General features: G+C 42.6%; 1 protein-coding gene across 3 annotated transcripts in view; it reads left to right on the forward strand.

Annotated features, from left to right (window-relative positions):
- TMEM131 (transmembrane protein 131) overlaps nt 1-22,858 on the forward strand; it is a 266,720-nt gene that overhangs the window by 207,132 nt on the left and 36,730 nt on the right. For all 3 annotated transcript variants that reach the window (XM_036262183.1, XM_036262185.1, XM_036262184.1), the window contains 6 exons: nt 25-211; nt 1,520-1,705; nt 2,488-2,646; nt 3,044-3,624; nt 18,282-18,457; nt 21,223-21,350. In XM_036262183.1, coding sequence (XP_036118076.1) covers nt 25-211; nt 1,520-1,705; nt 2,488-2,646; nt 3,044-3,624; nt 18,282-18,457; nt 21,223-21,350 — 1,417 coding nt within the window. The remainder of the gene's footprint in view (nt 1-24; nt 212-1,519; nt 1,706-2,487; nt 2,647-3,043; nt 3,625-18,281; nt 18,458-21,222; nt 21,351-22,858) is intronic.

Raw genomic sequence — 22,858 nt, forward strand, 5'->3', positions numbered from 1 at the left:
ATACTCCATGTTTTCTTTCTTTAGGTTTGAAACTGAGAGAACCAAATTTCACATTGAAAAGAACATTTAAAGTAGAGAATACAGGACAACTTCAGATTCACATAGAATCCATTGAAGTCAGTGGGTACTCATGTGAGGGATATGGCTTTAAAGTTGTTAACTGTCAAGAGTTTGCACTGAGCGCCAATGCCTCTAAAGACATAATTATATTGTAAGTATTTTCTGATAAGGTATAATGAGTCAGTAGCTCCTCATTAACTTGCTACACTAGAGTTATTCACACTCGGTACACATGTTTTACAAGAAAAAGGTCTTTATCCACAAATGTATTTACTTGGTTGTGGGTGTTTTTGTTTTGTTTTAATTCTCACCCAAGGATATTTTTTCATTGATTTTTTTTTTTTTTTCCCCTCAGAGTGGGAAGGGGAGGGAGGGAGAGAGACATTGACATTGATGTGAGAGAGACACATTGATTGGTTACCCCTCACATGACCTCAACTGGGGCAAGGGATTGAACCCGTAACCAAGGTGCATGCCCTTGACCGGGAATTGAACCCGAGACTCTGGTCAAAGGGCTGACACTCTAACCGCTGAGCCAAACCAGCCAGGGTGGTTGTGGTTTTTTTTTTTTACTTAAAATTTGGTTAAGTTATTTTTTATATCTTGGTTTTTAAAATTGTATCCAGAGTGGATTAGATAATCTCAAAAATCAGTTTCAAAATTATTTTCAGGGTTATGTTAAAGCAGAAGGTGTTGGTAGTCTCAGCAACAAAGCAGACATCACACATGCAGGTTTTCCATGTTTTACCTTGTAAATGTGTAGTGTTTTCATCAAGACAGTTTTATTCCTGTATCAGTTATAGTTGCAGCATATTTTAACAACTAATTGATAACTTATGTTGTAAAGTTTATGTAACAAAATGTAACCATGTCCTCTTAATTGAATAATAATATCATGATCTTGAGTGGACATTGTCTTGACAAGGAACTACGTCCATCACTCCGTGTAAGGCATAGTGCTTGGCACCTAAAGGTACGGTGAGGAATGGCACCTTTCCTCAGGGGCACATCATCTGGTTGGGGAACATAGAGTTAACAAAAATAAGAATACAATAATTGGACAGAAAGCAGTATTTCAGGAGGCAAAGAAAAGATCAGTGGTGCTTGGATGGCTTTTTTAATAGGCATCATTGGGTATGTATCCTAGGAGAACAGCATAGATTTAGAGAAAGGAGAAGGGAAGGGAAGGAAGCACAGAGGCCACTTTCTAAATTAATAATTACAGGGAGCAGATTGTTACTGTTTTTTTATGTTATTTCTCCAGTTAGCCCCAGAATATAGTTTTTGTTATTAACCTCCTGGGAAATAACTTTCTCCATCTTAAAATAAAGAAGTTGAATAAAAGTATTAAACTAAAATTCTGTGTTGTGTTTCAAAGGAGTATGGGACTGGTATTATGTTTAAACTGCTTGCAGTATATTTTTAAAAATTGGTCTTAACTGCTATCATTCTGTTTTAGGTTTACTCCTGATTTCACAGCTTCTAGGGTTATTCGTGAACTGAAATTTATAACAACCAGTGGCTCTGAATTTGTGTTTATATTGAATGCTTCTCTTCCATACCATATGTTAGCAACCTGTGCAGAAGCCCTACCCAGACCCAACTGGGAGCTGGCTCTGTATATCATCATCTCAGGAATAATGAGGTACTTGTCTTCTTTTGAGGTTGGTATTCAGCATCACTGGGCATTATTCATCGAGTGTCCACCATGTGCCAGGCATGTTCTGAGTGCTGGGCATCCTCCCACAAACAGGCCTCTCTGTGTTAGTCAGGTTTATGTATCTGCTTCACCTCTAACGGAAGCAGCCAAAACTGAGCCTTTTTTGGTGACATATACCATAAACAAATCTGTCTGCCTTTGAAGTTTGCTATACAAATTAACTACATGTTAATTTCCTAAAGGAAAAAAACACTCCCTGTTTATCAGTGAAAGTTAAGTAATTTGGGCATATGTGATTTACCCAACAGTATATTCTGGAATCTGACCTAAGCAACAGGAAATTGATTAGAAATTATTTTTAAACCTTCAGCATTCTTACCTTTTTTTCAGTATATTTCTTACATGTTTTGACAATCAGATATACTCTAGTTACCCCTTTAAGGGAATGGAGTTAACCTAGAGTTAAACCTAAAAGGAAAGATAAAAGCTGCTTCTTGATAAAAGGAAAGGAATCCTTTAGTGACTGTTCTGATTCAAGTAATTATTTTCCCCATATGAGCCTCTGTGTAAATTGACATTCTGTGAAAATTGGTGTGCAAACTTTTATCCATAGTGCTTTGTTTTTTGTCTGGTCCATTAAAAACTTCCATAGGCATCTTTGTTTGTTATATCATATTGTACTTTGCCAAGAAATTCTGCCTTTAATATAAAATGTATTACTCTTGCACTAACACCTGAACCCCGATTCTCCCTCTCTGTCCCCAAAGCGCCTTGTTTCTTTTGGTCATCGGAACAGCCTATTTAGAAGCTCAAGGAATTTGGGAGCCATTTCGAAGGCGGCTGTCCTTTGAGGCCTCAAACCCGCCCTTTGATGTGGGAAGACCATTTGATCTCAGGAGAATCATTGGTATTTCATCTGAAGGAAAGTATGTTCACAGGCTGGAAATAAATTCTCTCGTATCTATAGATATGGGTGGTGTAATTAAAAGAAAAACAAGTTTCTCTTTCATCTTTATTCAAGGGGAAAAATCTTAATTCTAATTACTTAATAATATACTGCCCGTAGCTCTTGGGTACTAACAATTCACAACAAATACTCATGTTTTCATTATATTGGTGAAGGTTAAAATATTCTTAGTTAGGCCCTGACTCAATTCCCAAATTTTCAGATAGAACAGACCATTTAGAGTTGAGTTTCTCTATTTCTTGTTGTTTTTCCTTAGAGTATTATGTTGTAATGGCTCTACTAATAAAATAAATATTATTTTTAATCTAAGATTTTGTAGGTTGCTATTTACTGACTGCAGTTTTGTCCTTTTTCAGCTTGAACACACTCAGCTGTGACCCCAGTCACAGTCGGGGGTTCTGTGGCACAGGTGGCTCGTCATCACGACCTGGTATAGGAAGTCATAAGCAGTGTGCCTCATCAGTGCATCCACACAGCAGTCACAGCAGTAGAAACTCAGCTGAAGTGGACACTGTCAGAGCCAAAAACAGCTCCAGTACCACAGGCAGGACTTCTGCACAGTCTACTAGCAAAGCAGGCCCCTTGGTCCTTGACTCAAATACAGTGGCCCAGGGTCACACAGCAGGCAGAAAATCCAAAGGGACAAAACAGAGCCAGCACAGCAGCCAGCACCATGTCCATGGCACGCTGGAGCAGCACTCTCCCCCTCCACCACCACCAGTGCCTCAGCACCAGGAGCCACAGCCGGGAAGGTTGTCACCTCCCCCCCTCACACATCCTTCCCACCCAGAACGTGCCAGCAGCACAAGGCACAGCTCAGAGGACTCAGACATCACCAGTCTCATAGAAGCTATGGACAAAGACTTTGACCACCATGACTCCCCAGCCCTAGATGTGTTTACAGAGCAGCCACCATCGCCACTGTCAAAAAGCAAAGGTAAGCATCTGTACGCACTGTAGGAACACACCCTTTGAGGGGAAAGCCAATGTGTGTTTCAGGAGCTGTTGTGGTTGGAGTTGTGATATACAACTAATTCATTAGGTGCTCTTCTGGGTCAGATGAATCTCCAGCATTGGACCAGCTTTTTCGTGTCAAAATACAGGTAGATAGCTATTTGTCATAAAAGATACTTGTGTTTGTTAGATTACTGATCAAATTTAGAAATTTATTAGACAGCTGCTGTTTTCCTTTCAACTGCCTGTGATTATTGTGTTATTGTGATAGGTTAAACTTTTTTTAATTGTTAAAATGATTTTTAACACAGTAGTACAATTATTTTAATGCAAAAATAATATTTCTGTAAAACCTGTACTTTGACCCTGGCCGGTTTTGCTCAGTGCTTAGAGCATCAGCCCACGGACCAAAGAGTCATGGGTTCGATTCTGGTCAAGGGCTTGTACCTCAGTTGTGGTTCGGTCCCTAGCTCTGGTCGGAGTCGCGAGGGACGTAGCCAATCAATGTGTGTCTATCACATCAATCTCTCTCTCTCTCTCTCTCTCTCTCTCTTCTCCCTTTCTCCTTCCCTCCCTCCCTCCTGTTCTATCTGAAGATAAATGGAAAAATATCCTTGGGTGAGGATTTTTTTTTTTAGTTTGTACTTTAGAGCAAGGGTTGGCAAACTATAGCTGGTGAGGCAATTTCCATTTGTTTCGTAAATAAAGTTGTGTTGGCACATAGCCACACCCATTTGTTCACATATTGTTTGTGGCTGCTTTTGTGCTGCAACAACAAAGTTGAGTGCTGCAACAGAAGCCATAGGCTCCACAAACCTAAAAATATTTACTATCTAGCCCTTTACAGAAAAAGTTTGCTGACCCCTGTTTTGGAGTTGTACATACTCCATTAGTTATCTTTGTCATGGTAACAAGTGACTGTCAGTTTCTATAAGTCAGGCATCGGGGTGTAGCTCAGTTGTGTTCTCTGGCTCTCATGGCTAAATCAAGTTGTTGGCCAGGGCTGAAGTCATCATAAGATTCAGCTGAAGGTGGATCTGCTTCTGAGCTAACTCAAGTGGTTGATGGCAGGGTTCATTTCTTCACAGCCTGTTGAACTGAGGGTCGCAGGCCCTTGCTGGATGTGTCCAACAGCCTGTCATAGGTCCTCTCCACAGAGCAGCTAAAAGCATTTGGCTTGCCCAGAGTAAGCAAGCAAGAAGGCAAGAGAGAAAACAAGCTGTCAGGACAAAAGTTAGTCTCTTGTGACCTACTCTTGGAAGTAACATCCCATCACTTGTGCAGTACTCTGGGCATTAGCATTGTGGTCCAGCCCACAGTCCAGGAGAGAGAATTCCATGAGAACACAAATACTAAGAAGTGGGGTCACTGGGAGCCATCTTAGAAGTCAGCATATCACACACACATACACAGATAGGCTAATGGGTAACTTCCAAAATCAAACGTAAAAAGCTTTAAATGGCCTAGCTATACTTCCATTAATCCTTTACATCCTGAACTCTTGTATCTCCCTTTCTCTCCTGTGGCAGCAGTTCTAATGCACATTACTCCAAGTCTATTTAAGTGCCTCCCTCACTGATGTACCAAGGAGGTTTGCCTTTGGTTTACACAGGAAACTCAGTAGCCCTAAGACACAGGAAATCTGAGGTCCCCAGACTCCAGGTGTTTTCTTGTAGAGAATTTCTTATCACAATGACGGGAAGGTGGTTATATGGAGTCCTCTTAGAAGTACATGCATTTGGAACATCAAAATTCAAACTCAACTACAGAACAACCATCATTCAGAACTGCCTGAAATCTAGATGAGTAGAGTCCTACAACTAAGGATATAAAACAGCTACATCAGTACTGATAGGAAGGGCAGAGATGCTAAATGAGCTAGTCCCACACCCATGTAGGGCAGATAAAAATCAGGAGGGATATCTTGGTTGTGGCGATCCCCCTGAGGGGAGAGAGGCCCCAGCCCAGGGTTCCAGAGCCAGAAAGAGAAGTCCCCGTAACTTCTGGCTGTGAAAACCAGCAGAGATTGTGAGGCAGAGTGCTTCTGGAGTCCCAAGCAGTTCCTCTTAAAGGGTGCATGCACAGACTCACTCTGGTTCACTCCCTCTAAGCTCCATTACTGGGGCAGCAGTTCAATAGGCACCAGGGACATATAGGGAAAAACTGAATTGTTCAGCATCAGGGTAATAGCTGGAGGGACAGCTTTCTCCCAGAGAAAAGTGCTGGCAGAGGCCATTGTTCCTTTTTTGAGCCCTCCCCCCACAGAGCCAGCAGGCAGGCACTGTATCTGAGTCTCCGTCAACCTGGCTAAGGCTGTTCACACTGCCCTGTTGATTCCCTAAGACTGCTCCAACCAACTTGCAGGCCCACCCATGCTGTTTCCAGTGGCTTTTTCATAGGAATGGCCTGTCTTGGCTCATACTTCAGACATTCTGAAAACCTCTCAGACAAACAGCATCTGGCCTTGGCATGCCCTTTAACTCTCACTAAGTGGCCCCAGGCCTGGCACTAGCAGCAACCAGCCTTGGTTCGCAGTTTGGCCTCTCCTGGGCACTTCCAAACCCAACAGAAGTAGTAGCCGTCTGCAGATTGCTTTGTAGCTTATTTCTGGAGACCCTGGACAGAACACAGATGATTGACCTTGGACTGAACCTCTCAGGAGGCCCTAGAGTTGGCACACCTGGTGTACAGCTTCAGACCATGTGGAAGCACCACACAACCACCTCCACAAGCAGCACACTCAAGGTGGGGGGGGGACTCAGTGGGCACCAGAGCCCCATTGAAGTAAATCCTGCTTCATGGGGTGGGACCCTGCACAGCTGATCCTCCACTGTGGTTTCAGCCAGTCCTTAATCAGCGGGAGGGTGAGGGGTAAATTTCTCCCGTTGAGGTACCAAAAGCAATCAAGGCTCAACTACAACAGAAGAGTGTACAGAGCCCACTTAGTGGGTGGTACACCTGGAGTACCCAGCTCAGCAGAATGGGGAGTCTGTGCCACTGGGGACTCTACAGGACACCTACTACATTAGGCCACTCTACCAAGCCCAGGAGACATAGCAGCTCTACCTAATACATAGAAATAAACACAGGGAAGCAGCCAAAATGAGGAGACAAACAGGTCCCAGATGAAAGAACAAGAACTAAATCAAATGGAGGAAAGCAAACTTAACAGATACAGAGTTCAAAACCATGATTATGAGGATGCTCAGGGAACTTAGAACTTCAACAGCATAAAAAAGAACCAGTCAGAAATGAAAGGAACACTAACTGAAATGAAGAATTTATAGGGAATCAGCAGTAGAGAAGATGACACCTAAAATCAGATCAGCAATTTGGAATATAAGGAGGCAAAAAACACCCAATGAGAACAGCAAAAAGAAAAAAGAAAAAAAAAAATCCAGAAAATAAGGAGGATAGTGTAAGGAGTCCCTGGGACAACTGTATCCATACCAACATTTGCATCATGGGTTGCTGGAAGGAGAAGAGAAAGAACAAGAAATTGAAAACCTAGTTGAAAAAATAATGACAGATAACTTCCATAACCTAGTGAAGGAAATAGATATACAAGATCAGGAAGTACATAGAGTCCAAAAAAAGATGAACCCAAAGGGGCCCACACCAAGACACATCCTAATCAAAATGGTAAAGATTAAAGATAATTGTAAAAGCAACAAGAGAAAAACAGTTAGTTGCCTACAAGGGAGCTCCCAAAAGACTGTCAACTGATTTTTCTGAACAGAAACTTTGCAGGCCAGAAGAATTGGCAAGAAATAGTCAAAGTGATAACAAAACAGGGACCTACAACCAAGGTTATTCTATCCAGCAAAGCTATCATTTAGAATTGAAGGAACTATAAAGAGCTTCCCAGGCAAGAAAAAGCTAAAGGAGTTCATCACCACCAAACCAGCATTACATAAAATGTTAAAGGATCTTCTTTAAGAAGAAGAAGAAAAAATAAATAAAAAATATGAATAATAAAATGGCAATAAATACATATCTATCAGTCATTGAATCTAAAAAACAAAATAAATGAACAAGCAGAACAGAAACAAAAATAATCCTTCATTTTGGTTTAAATGTTTATGTGTGAGTAGTATAAGATAAGTGTCCAATTTCAGTCTTTTTTTTTTTTTTTTTATCCTCACCCGAGGACATTTTTCCTTTTTTTGTACAGATAGAGTGGGAGGGAGAGAGAGGAAGAGATAGAGAGAGAGAAACATCGATGTGAAAGGGACACATCGAGTGGCTGCCACCGCACGACCAACTAGGGCCGGGGACAAACCGCAACCGAGGTACATGCCCTTAGTGGGAACCGAACCCGGGTCTCTCCAGTCCGCAGGCCGACGCTCTAACCGCTGAGCCAAACCGGCCAGGGCCAATTTCAGTCTTTTGCATATGGATGTCCAGTGTTCCCAACACCATTAATTAAAGAGATTATCTTTTTTGATTAAGTTTTAAAAAAATGCCTTTATTTGGATTTATAAAACAATTCATGCCTTTAATATATTAGCTTCCTGCCCAGCTGGTGTGGCTCAGTGGTTGAGCATCGACCCTGCACCAAGAGGTCACCAGTTCGATTCCTGGTCAGGGCACATGCCCAGGGTGTGGGCTTGATCCCCAGTGGGGGGCATGCAGGAGGTGGCCAGTCGATGTTCTCTCTCTCATCAATGCTTCTATCTCTCCCTCTCCCTTTCTCTCTAAAATCAATAAAGAATAGTAAAGAAAAAAAAATTCAATCGCACTCAATTTCATATAAAACAAACTTAAAAATATATTTTTATATATATATATATTAGCTTCTTCCACAGAAATATTTTTTGTTGTCTTATTAATAGAACATACATTTGTTAGAGTAGTTTTTATAGTAATATTAATGCTTAAGCCCTGGCCGGTTTGGTTCAGCAGTTAGAGTGTCGGCCTGCGGTCCTGAGAGACCCGGGTTCGGTTCCCGCTAAGGGCATGTACCTCGGTTGCAGTTTGTCCCCTGCCCTGGTCGGTTGTGCGGGTGGCAGCCAGTCGATGTGTTCCTTTCACATCGATGTTTCTCTCTCTCTCTCTGTTTCTCTTTCTCCCTCCCACTCTACCTGAACAAAAAATGGAAAAATGTCCTCGGATGAGGATAAAAAAATTTAAAAAATGCTTAACGTTTTATTTAAATTAGATTGTTATCTAATGTAGTTTTTCCCTATTAAGGGGATGAATAAAATAGATAAAGTAGGTAATATCTTTTCTTACCACAAAGAAAGAGTTTTAGTAATCTAATTGAATCCCTTGTTGCTTGTGTCTGAGATAGTCCTCTAACCAGAAGGATTGGTCTATTTCTATTTTCAGGGTCATTCATCTAGAACATAATTTTAAAATTAAAGACTATTTTTTAATTTTCACAGTGGTTCTAGAGCTGACCTACTAAAAGATACTTACATCTAGATGGAGCATGGGCGTCACATCGTTAGTGATTCCACAAGGACACAGTGATCATTCTGCCTATTACCCTTCCCACTACTGCTATTTCTAAAGAAGGAAGGAGCCAGGTCTTTATTTATTTTTATGTCAATAACTGTTTTTATTGAAGTATAATGTACATATAGAAAACCAGTCTTTTAAATGAACTTTAAAAGGTGGGCATTGATCATGAAGTTGCAGAATAGTGGTATGTCGTAAAACCTTTCTAATCCTGGCAAACCTTTCTAATCCATCTAAAGCTTACCCCAACCCCTGCAGATAATCATCGTGTTTACATTAAATGTGAGCCTTTTCTTTTCTTCCTCCCCACCCTCCATATCTCAAAGGAAGAAGTCTTCCTTGTAATGAGCTCTTGTCATTTTTAGCTTTGGGAGACTGTTCACAATGCCTTCTCTTCAAATGATTGTTATCTCCCTAGATTTCACCCTCTCTGGGTTGAGGGGCTTGCAGGCCTTCTAGCCATTTCTCTAGTCTTTCCTCCAGTCACTGTTCCTCATGGAAGGCGGCACCCAGAAGTGCCCTCTGTTCGTAGGCCCTGAGCAGGGCCTCGTAGAACTGGATAGCCCTTAGATTCTGTACTCCTGTGGTTTCTGCTCCTCTGACACATACACCCTGGGGACTGGACAGAGGCCATTGTTGTACAAACAGTTACAGCCTGAGAAAGCTCTGAGGCTGGCGCAGTCAGTTCTTAGTGTCTGCACTAACTGCAGAAATGGTGGCATCTGTGGCCATTGTTATTTCTGTATCTCGGGTAGGAGAAGCAGAGTGGTGTGGGGTCACAAGGTCAGGCTCTACCATCAAGCAGACCCAGATCAAATCCTGGCTCTGCAACTTAATAACTGTGTGACTTAGAGGACGTTACTTCTTCGAGCCTCCACTTGTTATCTTTAATGTGTGTAGGGTAGCTGCGACCTACATCATAGGTGTAGCTACTGCTCTGGTTATTATTAGGGCAAGAAATGGCGCTTGCTGAGTTGAAGGTGGCTGTGGAACTTCCCAGCAGAAATGTCCAATTGGAACTTGGTTTTAAGGGTGAGAAGTGGGACAAGCAGAGGTTAAAGACAGAGTTCTGAGGGCAAGGCTGGCAAAAGGCAGCAGCTGACAGCATGTAGGAGGTGAGGGCAGCATATCCCGGCAAGTCCAGAAGAAGCAAAGGTAGAATAGAGCTCCATCGAGAAGGTGACAGCTAGGACATGATTTGACCTTGACAAGAATAGTTTCTGTGGCATGACAGGACTGGAAAGCAAGTTACAGGGCTTAGAAAGTAGATCTCACATCCGACTGTTACCTGCGGCCACTTAGTATACGTGTTGGGGGGCAAGTGAGTGAAGGGGGGGGCTTACTCTGTAGCTTCACTCTTTAGTTTTTATCAAAAAGGAATGCATAGCCCTGGCCGGTTTGGCTCAGCGGTTAGAGCGTTGGCCTGCGGTCCGGAGAGACCCAGGTTCGGTTCCCGCTAAGGGCACGTACATTGGTTGCAGTTTGTCCCCGGCCCTGGTTGGTCGTGCGGGTGGCAGCCACTCGATGTGTCCCTTTCACATCGATGTTTCTCTCTCTCTGTTCCTCTCTCTCCCTCCCACTCTACCTGAACAAAAAATGGAAAAATGTCCTCGGGTGAGGATGATAAAAAAAAAAAAAAGGAATGCATATATTGTATGGTAGTGTTTTAATGATTTAAAAAAGGGGAACACGGTGCTTGAAAATACCTGTGGGCCGAGGAAAAGGAGCCAGTGGAACTGAGAGCAGTGGTGTTACTCAGCACTTACTCATGCTGCAGATGCGACCACACACCTCGTGCACCTCAGGGACTGGCAGTGCTGTGACCCTGTGTCTCCTATGTGGGAAAGTCACATCAGGCAGATGTGGGGGACAAGCCCAGGCCTGATTTATCTAACCCTTCAGCTTCTAATTATACTGGACCTCTTCCTGCAAAAAGAAGAGAAGTAAATGAAATAAATGGTAAAAACCAAATGCCCAAGGAAGTAGGATGAGGTGAGGTCCAGTTCAGTAGATGATAAAAGAAACATCGTCGTAGGTATGTGGATGTAGATGAATTGGTAGGGTGATGAGATGGCACAGGGAGGTGGAGGAGCTTTAACAGTTGCTGAGACTGAAGAGAGAGATGGTAAGGAATAACAGAAAATAGAGAAAGTTTAGAATAGTCCAATTCCAAATAGCGGAAATTTCCATATACTGGGAGTCTGTGGGACAGGAGAGTTGTGTGTGCAGAGCAGCCCCCTGGGCAACATTGGGAACCCAGCTGAAGGTCACTGTGGCACCACCTCGGTGCTGTGTCAATTCTGTGTACTCTGCAGCCCAAGGGTGAATGGGTTATTGGATTAAGAAAGACAATGGCAGGCCCTCACCGGTTTGGCTCAGTGGTTAGAGCGTCGACCTGCGGTCCACAGAGACCCAGGTTCGGTTCCCACTAAGGGCGCGTACCTTGGTTGTAGTTTGTCCCTGGCCCTGGTTGGGTCGTGCGGGTGGCAACCAGTCTATGTTTCTCTCTCTCTCTTCCTCCCTCTCTTCCTCCCACTCTATCTGAAGACAAGTATAAAAATGCCCTCGGGTGATGATAAAAAATAAAAGAGACAGAACAGAGACAACAAAATGATAAGGGTGAGAATGTTATAGGGAATTAGCAAGGTAGGGAATGCCCTCCCAGACAGGGAGAACATGAGTAAGTCAGGGGTGGGAAGATAACAGTGAAGCTGTGGGGGGCAGAGATCCAACAGGTAGCATCTAGTGGGATTGGGTCAGGGAGGAGTGGCCCTCACAGTGAGCAGAGGGAAATGCCTAAAGAAGGACAGGAGCTGTTCTTTCCTCTCCTGACATTAAATTGTAATAAACTTGCTTTTGGATATCCAGGTTATTTGATTTCTACAATAAACAAGTCTAAAATTTAATTGAACATAATTGTATGAAAACCCTAAATATTGAACTTGGTGTTTGCTATGAAGTTTTGGTTGTGCAGCCTTTTTTCTTAGTCCTATGTACCTTTTTGGTTCTCCTTAGTGCCACTAATGGCATCTAGACACAAGAAAATGTAGAATAGGATACAGTATGGATCTTATGCAAACTCATTATTAATTCCTCCCCTGGGCTAGAATTAAATTCTTTTTACAAATAGGAATTATTTTCCACCTTCTGTTGGGCTGAAGAAGCATCTTTACTATCTTGACACAGAGTTTACTTAATAAAACAAAATAATGTGATAATTTCTATAAATTTTTGAAACCATTCTTTACCATAGCTTAAAGAACTCTTAAAGAGTTTTTCTCATATGCATTTTTGGTATCTTTCATACTCATATAAAGGTATCATTCAGAACAATAGGGGGAAATAAATTTACTGACCCCAGTAAATCATGTGTTGATGTTTATTATTTATTGGCCTCATTTAGGCCTGTTAAGCAGCCAAAAGATGAGAAAGATGATTCCCGCTGGAATTTATGATTCTGTAGAGACTCCAGAATCTCCCATCAGGTGTTGTGACTGGCTTTGCAACCTGACTGAGGTCCACAGCTGCCAGGTGCAGCACAGGCTCAGACAGACCATTTGCTAGTAATTGGAACTTTCCTGGAATAATTCGTTCTGTTGTTGTTGAAAATATTACAAATGTCTCCCTTTTTTCTCCATTGACCCCCTTCTTCCCACTCCCACACCCCTTCTGCCTTTCCCAGTCTAATGTCTGTGTCTATTGGTTGTGCATATATGCATATAAGTTATTTGGTTTATCTCTTCCCACCCCCATCCCTCTGAAGTCTGTCAGGAATAATTCTTTTGGGTGGAAATTAAAAGTAGAATTTAAAGTGGGAAAGAGACAACCAAAGCAAGTTGCCCGAACTAGTGATTACACATTCATTCATATACCACTTAGGAATAAGGAAAAGGTAATGAGTAGGACACATTTTTTTAATTTATAATTTATACTTTTAAGATGATTAGAAGTGGTTTACATCACTAAAGCACATATAAGACAATGAATAAAAGGCAAAAAGCGATTTTTGATGTTTCATCTGTTTGTTTTTAATTATGGTGCTGTATCACCAGAAACCTGGAATAAAGTTAGTTGTTACCATTAAGTGGTAAATTGAGCTACAAATGTCCAGGCAGCTAAGCTCAAAGGAAAACATTGTTATAGTTCTCGTTCAGGACAAGGATGCATAAAAATCCATCTGAAAAAGTAGGCTTTGCTGGCATTGAATTCCTGCTTGGATCTAAGGATGTTAACTAATGGATGGGGCGTTGTTTCTGCTGAAGGGAATACAGGAGTATTCTCCACACACACACACGCTTTGTGTCGATCCCTTAGCAGTAAGTCATCTCTTCTCATCTACTTCCTCCCTGAGGGATACACTCAGCATCCATTGCCCACACACAGCATCTGTGGTGACTCTCAGGTCAGTTGGATGATCTGATAATGGTCAGACTTCATTGTTATGTGAAGATGCAGCCATTGGTACGCTGTTGCAAACACTCAGCAGCCTGCCTTGTGTTCTAGTACATCCTGAGATTAGCCCTGCGGGTGCCCTGCAGGTAGAGGCAAATGGTTCTTGTCAACAAAGCGTTTTGAATCCACACAATTATTAGGGAAAATGTACTTAATTAGGATATAAGGCAACGAAGGAAATATTTGACTCTGACCATTCTCAGAGTAGGCAAAGCAGCCACCACCTGGACATCTGGCTTTGAGGAAAGATACAACCTGTCATTTCGCCAAGATAAAGTAGCTGTAAAACGTCTGCCGTCTGCCAACTCCCCGTTGGTGGGATTGTTAAGTACTAGCCATGATTATCAGCTGTGAGCCATGTGAAATGGGTTTTGGTGCCTGCTCTCTCCCATGCACCCCTTGTTTTCTCTCAGGTCTCCTGCCACAGAAGCATACATACCCGGAGCAATACAGTGCCACTTAGGTACCAGTTGGGCACCCCATAACCTCTCCACTACCTTCCTGCCCATGACAGAACTTAGGTAGAGAAAGAAGCTTATGCTAGAGTCCAAGTGAGGCTTCTTGCTTTCCTCCCAGTTCTAAAACTTCTCATCAGAACTTATGTATTTGGGGGTGGCAGGAGAAAACGAGATAGAGGGTTGGGGCTTCAGAAGGCACCTCAGGTTAGCTTTTCCAACTAGTCGTGTGAATGGATGAGAATGGCCAACCTGTTTGTGGGGAAGGATGCACGGGGACACCAGGCCCCTTATCCCCTGGAGTCAGGACGTGAAGACAAGGACAAAAGAGCTTGTCACATATACACTGGCCAACCTTATGTCAGAAATTGCCCTAGCTAATTATAATGGGCATGTCTTTAGCAGGCTTATCTTTTAATTTGCTATGGTAGATGGGCTTAAACACAAATCATTCTTGATGATTGGAATTTAACCTGTCGCCCTGGCCGGTTTGGCTCAGCGGCTAGAGCGTCAGCCTGCGGTCCAGAGAGACCCGAGTTCGGTTCCCGCTAAGGGCGTGTATCTCGATTGCAGTTTGTCCCCGGCCCTGGTTGGTCATGTGGGTGGCAGCCACTCGATGTTTCTCTTTCTCTCTCTCTCTCTCTCTCTCTCTCTCTCTCTCTCTCTCTCTCTCTCTCCCCCCTACTCTATCTGAACAAAAAATGGAAAAAAATGTCCTCGAGTGAGGATTAAAAAAAAGAATTTAACCTGTCAAATGACTATCCTCTCTTCAGTTTAAGCAAGCAGATTATATATTTTTAAAAGCATCAGTAGTTTAGAAGCCATAGATTATATAAAGAAAATAATTCTCAGTGTAGCTGTGTTAAAAAGAAGTTTGTATATCCATAGATTATGGAAAGCAGCAAGTTTTCTGAAGCATGTCAAAAGCCATAAAAATAATATAATGCATACATCCTTTGAACCAGTGAGCACATTTCCGGAAAATTAATATCAAGAAATAATCTTACATACGTTATGTTTTATAATAGTGAAAAATGAGAACTGCCTATATGTCTAAAGAACAGAGGGTTTGTAATTACAGTAAATTAACTCTGTGCTGCATCATACAAAATAATTGTGCCTAGAGTGTCTGTCTGCGAGACAAGAATTTGATAGATCATTTTCTACTACCATAAGGTATTTTCCTGTTTCCTTGCTGATGAAGTAGTCTAGCAGTGGTCACTGAGGAGGTGAACATTTGTAAATCTCCCATTTTCCTCAGACAGTGTTAGAATGAGAGATCTAGTCTTTGGCATGTTGAGAAGAAAGCTGGAATAGAACTTGAGAGGATGGTCCATTTCAGGCTGAATGGTTCTATTCTTTGTATGGGAAAAAAATGTGGTTAGCTTTTTTTAGGAAAAAACAATACATGATGACACATAACTTTTCTTTTTAACTTGTTATTTTATTAATTAAAGTTATCCCCCAGGGTGATTATAAAGGGAAAAGAGAAGTTTCAGGGGCAGTTATCTAGGGAACACCAGCATGGAGGAAGAGGTAAAACATTGGAAGAACCACTGTCCCAGGAGAGGGGATGGTGCTGGGGCGGAGGATGGAGGGTGGAGAGGGCCTTCCATATGTCCAGGAGACCAGAGGCCCGCAGCATGAGAAGTGCTAGAGGTCGAGCACGGACAGTGCAGGGGCCATTGCTCCCCTTTTCAAAATAGCATTCATTAAGGTGCCAGGGCAGGAGTCCAAGTGCAGCAGTTAAGAAAGATGAAGATTTGGAGGTAAAAGGTGTAAACTATGCTTTCATAAAATAAGTTTGTATTCAAGTTTTCAACTTAACTTAGTGGTTTATTGTTTCTTTTCCTCCTTTGTATATCCCTGGCTTCAAGATTTAAGTGCAGTAAGAAAAAAATATATATCACTTTCAACCCTTTCCTATTTATTAAGGAGGTTTCAAGTGATTGTAAATACAGATTATTTCTACAGATAGTGCCTCTCACCCAGTGAATTTGACCATGATAAAATTCTATAACAGCATGTGGGACACTAATTGTATCGGGGGTGACCTTGGTCATGTGGGAAAGACTGAAGGGCTCTCAGCATCAGCTATTGAACTGACAGAGTCAGAAATTTTGGGGCTCATGGAGCCAGAGCAGGACAGGCCCCTTCCCTTCTGCGCTGGCGGAGAGGGGCTCTGGCTGTTCCGAGTAGGCCAAGGGCTATTACAACAGGCCAGTCTTCCGCTAAAACAGAGCTTCTCAAGTTTTGGCACCTAATATCCTAGTTAATGGTTTCAATCTAGCACCTCCAGGATCACTGTGAACATAGACAACAGGATGACATTCCTGAGAATCAGTCAGAGCCTTCTGCCTGCCTACACCAGGCTCAGCCAGCTTTTTCTCTGTTGGGCCAGATAGTATATGTGTGAGGCTTGATGTGCCACAGACTGTCCTTGTCTTTGTCGTCGTTGCTTTTAACCACTTAAAAATACAAAAATTATTCTCTGCTCACAAGTCCTGCAGATCAGGCCGCAGGTCAGATTCGGCCAATGGGCCAAAGTTTGCCAACCTGTTCTAGATGCCAAAGTATGAGTCTTCGGCACCTGTTAACATTGGCCACAAAATAGGGTTTAAATATGCTGTATTAAGTCACTACTGTCACTGTATTCAGCAAAGATGTGCACAGAATGGGTTAACCTGTGGCTTGTAGGGCTTCTGTAGCTTGCCCCAGCCTGCCCGCCCAGGTGGGTTTGTAGCACAATCCAAGCTGCTGGAACCAGAATTTCTCTGCCACTATCAAGTCGGGCAAGAATGTAAGCTCCATGAGGACAATGTTTGTGCTGCTGGTACTCACCATGGAGTTCCTAGGACATGGAACAGTGGGTTGTGGATTGGTTTCTTAGTTGTCTTCGGAGTACCACATCTTTCAAAATAAAGTAGGTGTGTTGTACTCTCTCTCCATGTACAACATCATGAGGTATTTGTGTGCCAGGCACTGTTCCAAAGACTTCACGTGATTACAACCCAGGATGGCTTGCCTCCCCCAGCTTACAGATGAGAGGTCAAGATCGCACATGTGCTCAGGGAAGAGCCAAGATTTGGACCCAGCCAGCATGGCTCTGCCGCCAGGGCTCTTAGCACCCCTCAAGTAACATGTATGGGTTGCAAATCCTGTGTCACTATCAGAGTTCCATCTCCAGATAGATTTGAAAGGGTCTCTGTGGTATAAAAAAGTATTCTAAGACAGACATACAGAATTGTCAAATTTACTGAGTATGCCAAAACTCACTGAACTGTACACTTAAAATAAGTGCATCTTACTACTGTACAAAAGCTATGCCTCAGAGTTAATTTTTAAAATATTCTATCAGCCCTGGCTGGTTTGGCTCAGCGGTTGGAGTGTAGACCCACGGACCAGAGTCACAGGTTCAGTTCCAGTCAAGGGCACGTACCAGGGTTGCAGTTCGGTCCCTGGCTCTGGTCAGGGTTGTGTGGGAGGCAACCAGTTGATGTTTCTTTCTCTCCCTCTAACCCCCTCTCTTCCTCCCTCTACCCCTCCCTCCCCTCTCTCCCTCCCACTCAATCTGAAGATAAATGGGAGAAATATCCTCAGGTGAGAATTTAAATAAATAAAACATTTAGCCCGGCTGGTATGGCTCAGTGGTTAAGAGGTCACCAGTTTGATTCCTGGTCAGGGCACATGCCCAGGTTGTGGGCTCGATCCCCAGTGGGGGGCATGCAGGAGGCGGCCAATCAATGTTCTCACTCATTGATGTTTCTCTCTCTCTCTCTCTCTCTCCCTCTCCCTTCCTCTCTCTCTCAAATCAATAAAGGAAAAGAAATTTTTAATAAATAAATAAAACATTTAGGAAGATTTAATTAGGAATAATTAAATAATACTCTAAAGAATGAAGTAGAGGAAAAAAAGCTTTATTAATTAGGAAAAGAGTCCAGACTTCAAAAAAAGTTTTATTGGCTGTGTTTTCTAAGTTATTTAAAAATGAAGAGTTTAGCCCAGCTGGTGTGGCTCAGCAGATGGAGCATCATTCCCTCCATGGATGGAGTGTTGTCCTATGGACTGAGAGGTCCCAGTTCGATTCCTGGTCAGGGCACATGCCCGGGTTGTGGGCTCAATCCCCAGTAGGGGGCGTGCAGGAGGCGGCCTATCGATGTTTCTCTCTCACGTCAGTGTTTCTATCTCTCTCTCCTTCCTCTCTCAAAAAATCAATAAAAACACATTTTTAAAAAAGAGTTTAAAATTTTACTTTGATTTTCATCCCCAGGGAAAGGAAAACCTCTTCAGCGCAAGGTTAAAGCACCTAAGAAGCAAGAGGAAAAGGAGAAGAAGGGAAAGGGAAAGCCCCAGGAAGACGAGCTAAAAGACTCCTTGGCTGATGATGACAGCTCCTCCACCACCACAGAGACCTCCAACCCAGACACAGAACCTCTCCTCAAGGAGGTAGGCCAGGGTCACACAAGCAGACACTGCTCATCGATGGGGTTTCTTAATGCAGAAAAAATGTTTTATATTTGATATGGATTAGTGCTCAGTATTCACAGACATATCTAAACAGAAAGCAGTCACAGCTCTGGGGACAAATGTCTTCATTTCCCCAGAGAAGAACACTGAGAAGCAGGTTAACAAAGTATAAAATAGTTAGAAATTGGAAACGGTGCTTAAGAGTTAGGGCTTTCTGGAACAGTAACTACTCTGGCTCATGAAATTTGTTTCAAATTTTAAGTATCAGAAGAGAAAGAAGGAATTATACCATTTTCATTAGACTGGACTTTCCCTGTAAGATTACTCCTGGCACAGTGGGCTTCAGTAGCAGCTCACGGCCCCCAAAGGTAGAGTAGTGACTGTCCTAGAGGAAAATATGGCCCAGGGAAAGACCCCAGCCTCTAGTGGTCACCCAGAGCTGGGGACTCAGCCCAGCACACGTCAGCACATCAGGAAAGCCGCCTCAGTCCTCAGAGTCCTCAGCTCTCAGCGTGGTCTTTAGCATCAGGAGTAGTATCAAAGTACCTGATCCTAGCGGGCGTTAAATAATGGAGGGCAGTATCCCTGTTGTGATGTGTCTGAGAGCCTAAGGTATAAGCTGTATGCAGAAGAAGGAAAGCAGAATTCTGTTTTGGCATTTTTATTTTTAGATAACTACATTTCAAAATTTAAATTATGCTAATGTAGCCTTTAAATATTGTAGACCAGAAGGTGTGGAGTTTTTTTGTTTGTTTGTTTTTTTCCATTTTAACCTACTGGCCTAAGGAATAATTTCTTAATGATATTCAGTACTGTCATTACGTATGTTAATTTTTAATTAAATTTACATGTAACTGTTTTTCTTGTAACTTCCTTCCCCTTTTCATCCTTCATTTGGCATGGTGCTCTGTGCACCTCAGTCCAAGTAGCTGGTGTTAGAGTTATGTACTTTACGTCCTTCTAACAGATGACTACAGACCTTAGAGTGGAATCCCAGTAGTTTCAGTGACAGGAATAGCATTTGGAAGACATTTTCAGCACACGCTTTCTTCACAACTTTTCTACCGTTCCAGCTTTTTTTCCTAACCACTCCACAGTGGCTCCCCCCAGCCACCCTAACCCCCGGCATTCTCTCTGTACTCTCTAGCATAGTTCTTACCTCTCTGTTCTTTTCCTCCAGCTTCTCCTTCCCTGTCATTTGCATCCTTACAGAATCAGCTCAGAACGTCCAGCCTTCATGTCTGCTACCCTTCTCCCTGCTGTTTGGGTTTTATTCCCCTCCTCAGCACTCTTCCAAAGGGTTCTGTGCTCTTCTTTGTGAATGACCTACTTGCTGGTTGTGTATGATTTCTTCCTCACTAGATGACACACTCCTGTGTCTGTTCCAACCCTATTCTATCCATTTATTTAACAAATCTGAACTGAGTGTCTAAGAGCCAGGTCTTGTGCTGGGAGCTTGGGAAACAGCAGTGGACAACGACCAGGTTCTTGTCCTCAAAGAGCTCATGGCTTACAAAGTTCTTGATGTGTCAAGTGCTCTGGAAATGCTTCCTGAATAGCTCAGAATGAGTCTGACAAGGTGTATGGGCAGGAGGATGTTCTGGCCCTTTCTCTGGTTATTTATTCTTGACAGTTAGAGTGACTTGGTGTGACGTAAAATCCAGGCTTCCTTAATAATCACACACTGTGTCCCCCTTGTTAGCCTCAGTGCATCTCAAATTATCTTTGATGAAGAACCAGGTTTATAAACTATTTTTCATCTGTCATATACATGGTCCTACTATACATGAGTATTATCCACCCAGTCCAGATGCCACTCTCCAGGCAAATTCAGCAGCACCCGAACGGACACATGCCATGTCCAGGAGACAAGACCACTGATCTGTGCTTGGACACCGTAACAGTGTCAGGTTATTTTACAAAAGCATGAATGTGGCCTCTATACGTATCTGGTCACAGACCAGAAAGAGCATTTGGCAGACCAGCTAAGGAGCACAGCTGTAAGGTGCAGCATGGGTGTGGCCATTTCAGTCCAGGCCCCACAGCTGAGCCTGGCGAGATGGCTCTTCTGAGCTACATTCAAGGCCAGCGAGCATTTCCATGTAAAGGCACAGTGGACTGACCTCTCACAGTCCTATGTGCCTCCCTCCTGCTGCACCTCACAGCCCTTGCCTGGTACCACGTGGGTGACCAGTGAATAATGCTGAGTAAGTGAATGAGGAAGCCTGTCCCATTGATGGTGAGTAGTTGTTAACATTAACTCACTGTGACTCTGGACAGTCACAGTGTCACTCTGAACACCCAGTGAGTGGTGTGAACACTTGTGTTCTTGGCTTGGACTGTCCTGGGGCTCAGCATTGAGCACATTGCCAGAGTGTTTGTATTGTAGTCCCGGCTGAATTTTTCCTGTAAATGAAAGCAAGGTTTTGCTCCTTAAGTCTTAAAAAATAAGAAGCTGCCAATTTGCTGCTACCAGTGCCACACCCACCCGTCAGGATATGGGTATAAATTAAAACACACTGTTTATAACTCAGACTCACAAAAATACAATTATAATAGGTCAAAGAAGAAACTGACAGAACCACAATGGTTAAGATAGGCTTGAAGAAAGGAGATTATTGTTTTTATCCATATGACATATATATCTGCCACATCTTTTGGTTTTGTGTCTCTACCTTCAAATAGGACTATATCAGTCATTTTTATTAATCCTTCTCAGCAATTAACCATACACTTTTTTACAGGATACAGAAAAGCAAAAGGGAAAACAAGCCATGCCTGAAAAACATGAAAATGAAATGTCTCAAGTGAAGCAAAAAAGCAAAAAACTTTTGAATGTTAAAAAGGAAATCCCAACAGATGTGAAACCAAGGTGAGAAAAAGAAATAAGTGCAGAGAAATAAGGTATATAAAAGAAGTGGTAAAATCTAGGTAATGTGTTTGCTTGTTGTGTTGGTCTTTGAGCAGGTGTCGGGTGTGCAACAAAAACCCTGTACTGCGTCCATGTTCCTCTTGGGTTTTTTCTGATGCCTGATGTTTGCCTGTTAGGGATTACCACGTGCTTCTGATTCAGAAACATAAATGGTAGAGGCAACGACTTGTTGTGAAAATTTAGGTTAGTAATTCATTTCCAGGCAGGGAGCCATTTCACTTCTGTCTTAAAATGGCCTTGATGGTTCAGCCACAGGTGTGAGCATAACTGTGGTGAAAGAGAGCTCTGAACTGTTCTCCAACTCAGAGCTGCAGTTGGACCTGGAATTCTGTTCTGTAAAACTTGGTGGAATCTCTGCTTAGGTAATCAGGGCAGGTGTTACCTACCAGACAAGTCTACCATGAAACAACTCCATCCCAGGCACTCTAGGACAGGATTCTGGGGTCCCCCCCCCCCCGCCATGAAGGCTTGCTATGGAATATTTCACCAAGTGAACAAGTTAAACTATTGGGTTATTAATTTCATACTTTTATTAGCCCTTGGATCTACCTTGTCAACTGATTTTAGTTTCAGCATTGTTAATAATGCCCTTTCTAGTTCATCCATCATATGAAATGGTCATCTGCATGTAAAAGCTAGTATTTGCCTTTTTGTGTGGTAAGTGGGCATTGACCCAGGAAGTTGAAGGAATTAGGTATAAAGTAATAAAGGAAGAAATAGTTTGTTATCATTAAAATTGACCTTAGAACTCTTACTCTGGGACTAATACTTCAGCTCTGCAAAAACCTAGACTCTCCCTAGATTACACCACTTTACCCAGGCAGGCAGTCTGTTCTGTAGAACCAAAAGCTACTAAGAAGTTAGTGATTACTGCAGAGAAATTTGACCTGTCCCTGAACTTAGAAATAACACAGCAAATGGCAGTGATTAGTAATGGAGTGTGCAAAATTTACTCTTCTGTGCAAATTGTTAATTTGAGTGACCTAATCACACAGTTTGTTGAAAATAGTCTGATCCAGTTAGAAGGAATGTCAGGTGGAGTCATGGTTGACATTGGATCTCCCCTGAGAAAGGTCGTCCTGGGACACTAATTGGTGCTAGTATTCTAACATCCCAAGACAAGAAAAATAGTTGGCTAGTGGCTAGGAAGTTTATTAGCTTGGATGCCGGAGCTCAGTGCCTGAGACATAATAATTTAAAACTACATGTCAATCTCACCTCATCCTTCTTCGCCTGACTTCTGTTGTGTTCTTTTTTTTTTTTAATGAAATAAGTTGATTATTAGTAGATGTGGTTTTGAAAAGTTTGTAAAAGACTTCACTGGAGTGCCACAAACCTCAGCAGGGTTTTTGAGTTCTCTGGTAAACCACAAACTAGAGTGACCAGCTCTGTATCACCCATTCAAGGGCCAATTACAGTGACAGCTCAAGTTTTCTTGATGTTTAGCC

Source organism: Molossus molossus, unplaced genomic scaffold (assembly GCF_014108415.1).
Source record: "Molossus molossus isolate mMolMol1 unplaced genomic scaffold, mMolMol1.p scaffold_m16_p_15, whole genome shotgun sequence".
Taxonomy (NCBI): domain Eukaryota; kingdom Metazoa; phylum Chordata; class Mammalia; order Chiroptera; family Molossidae; genus Molossus; species Molossus molossus.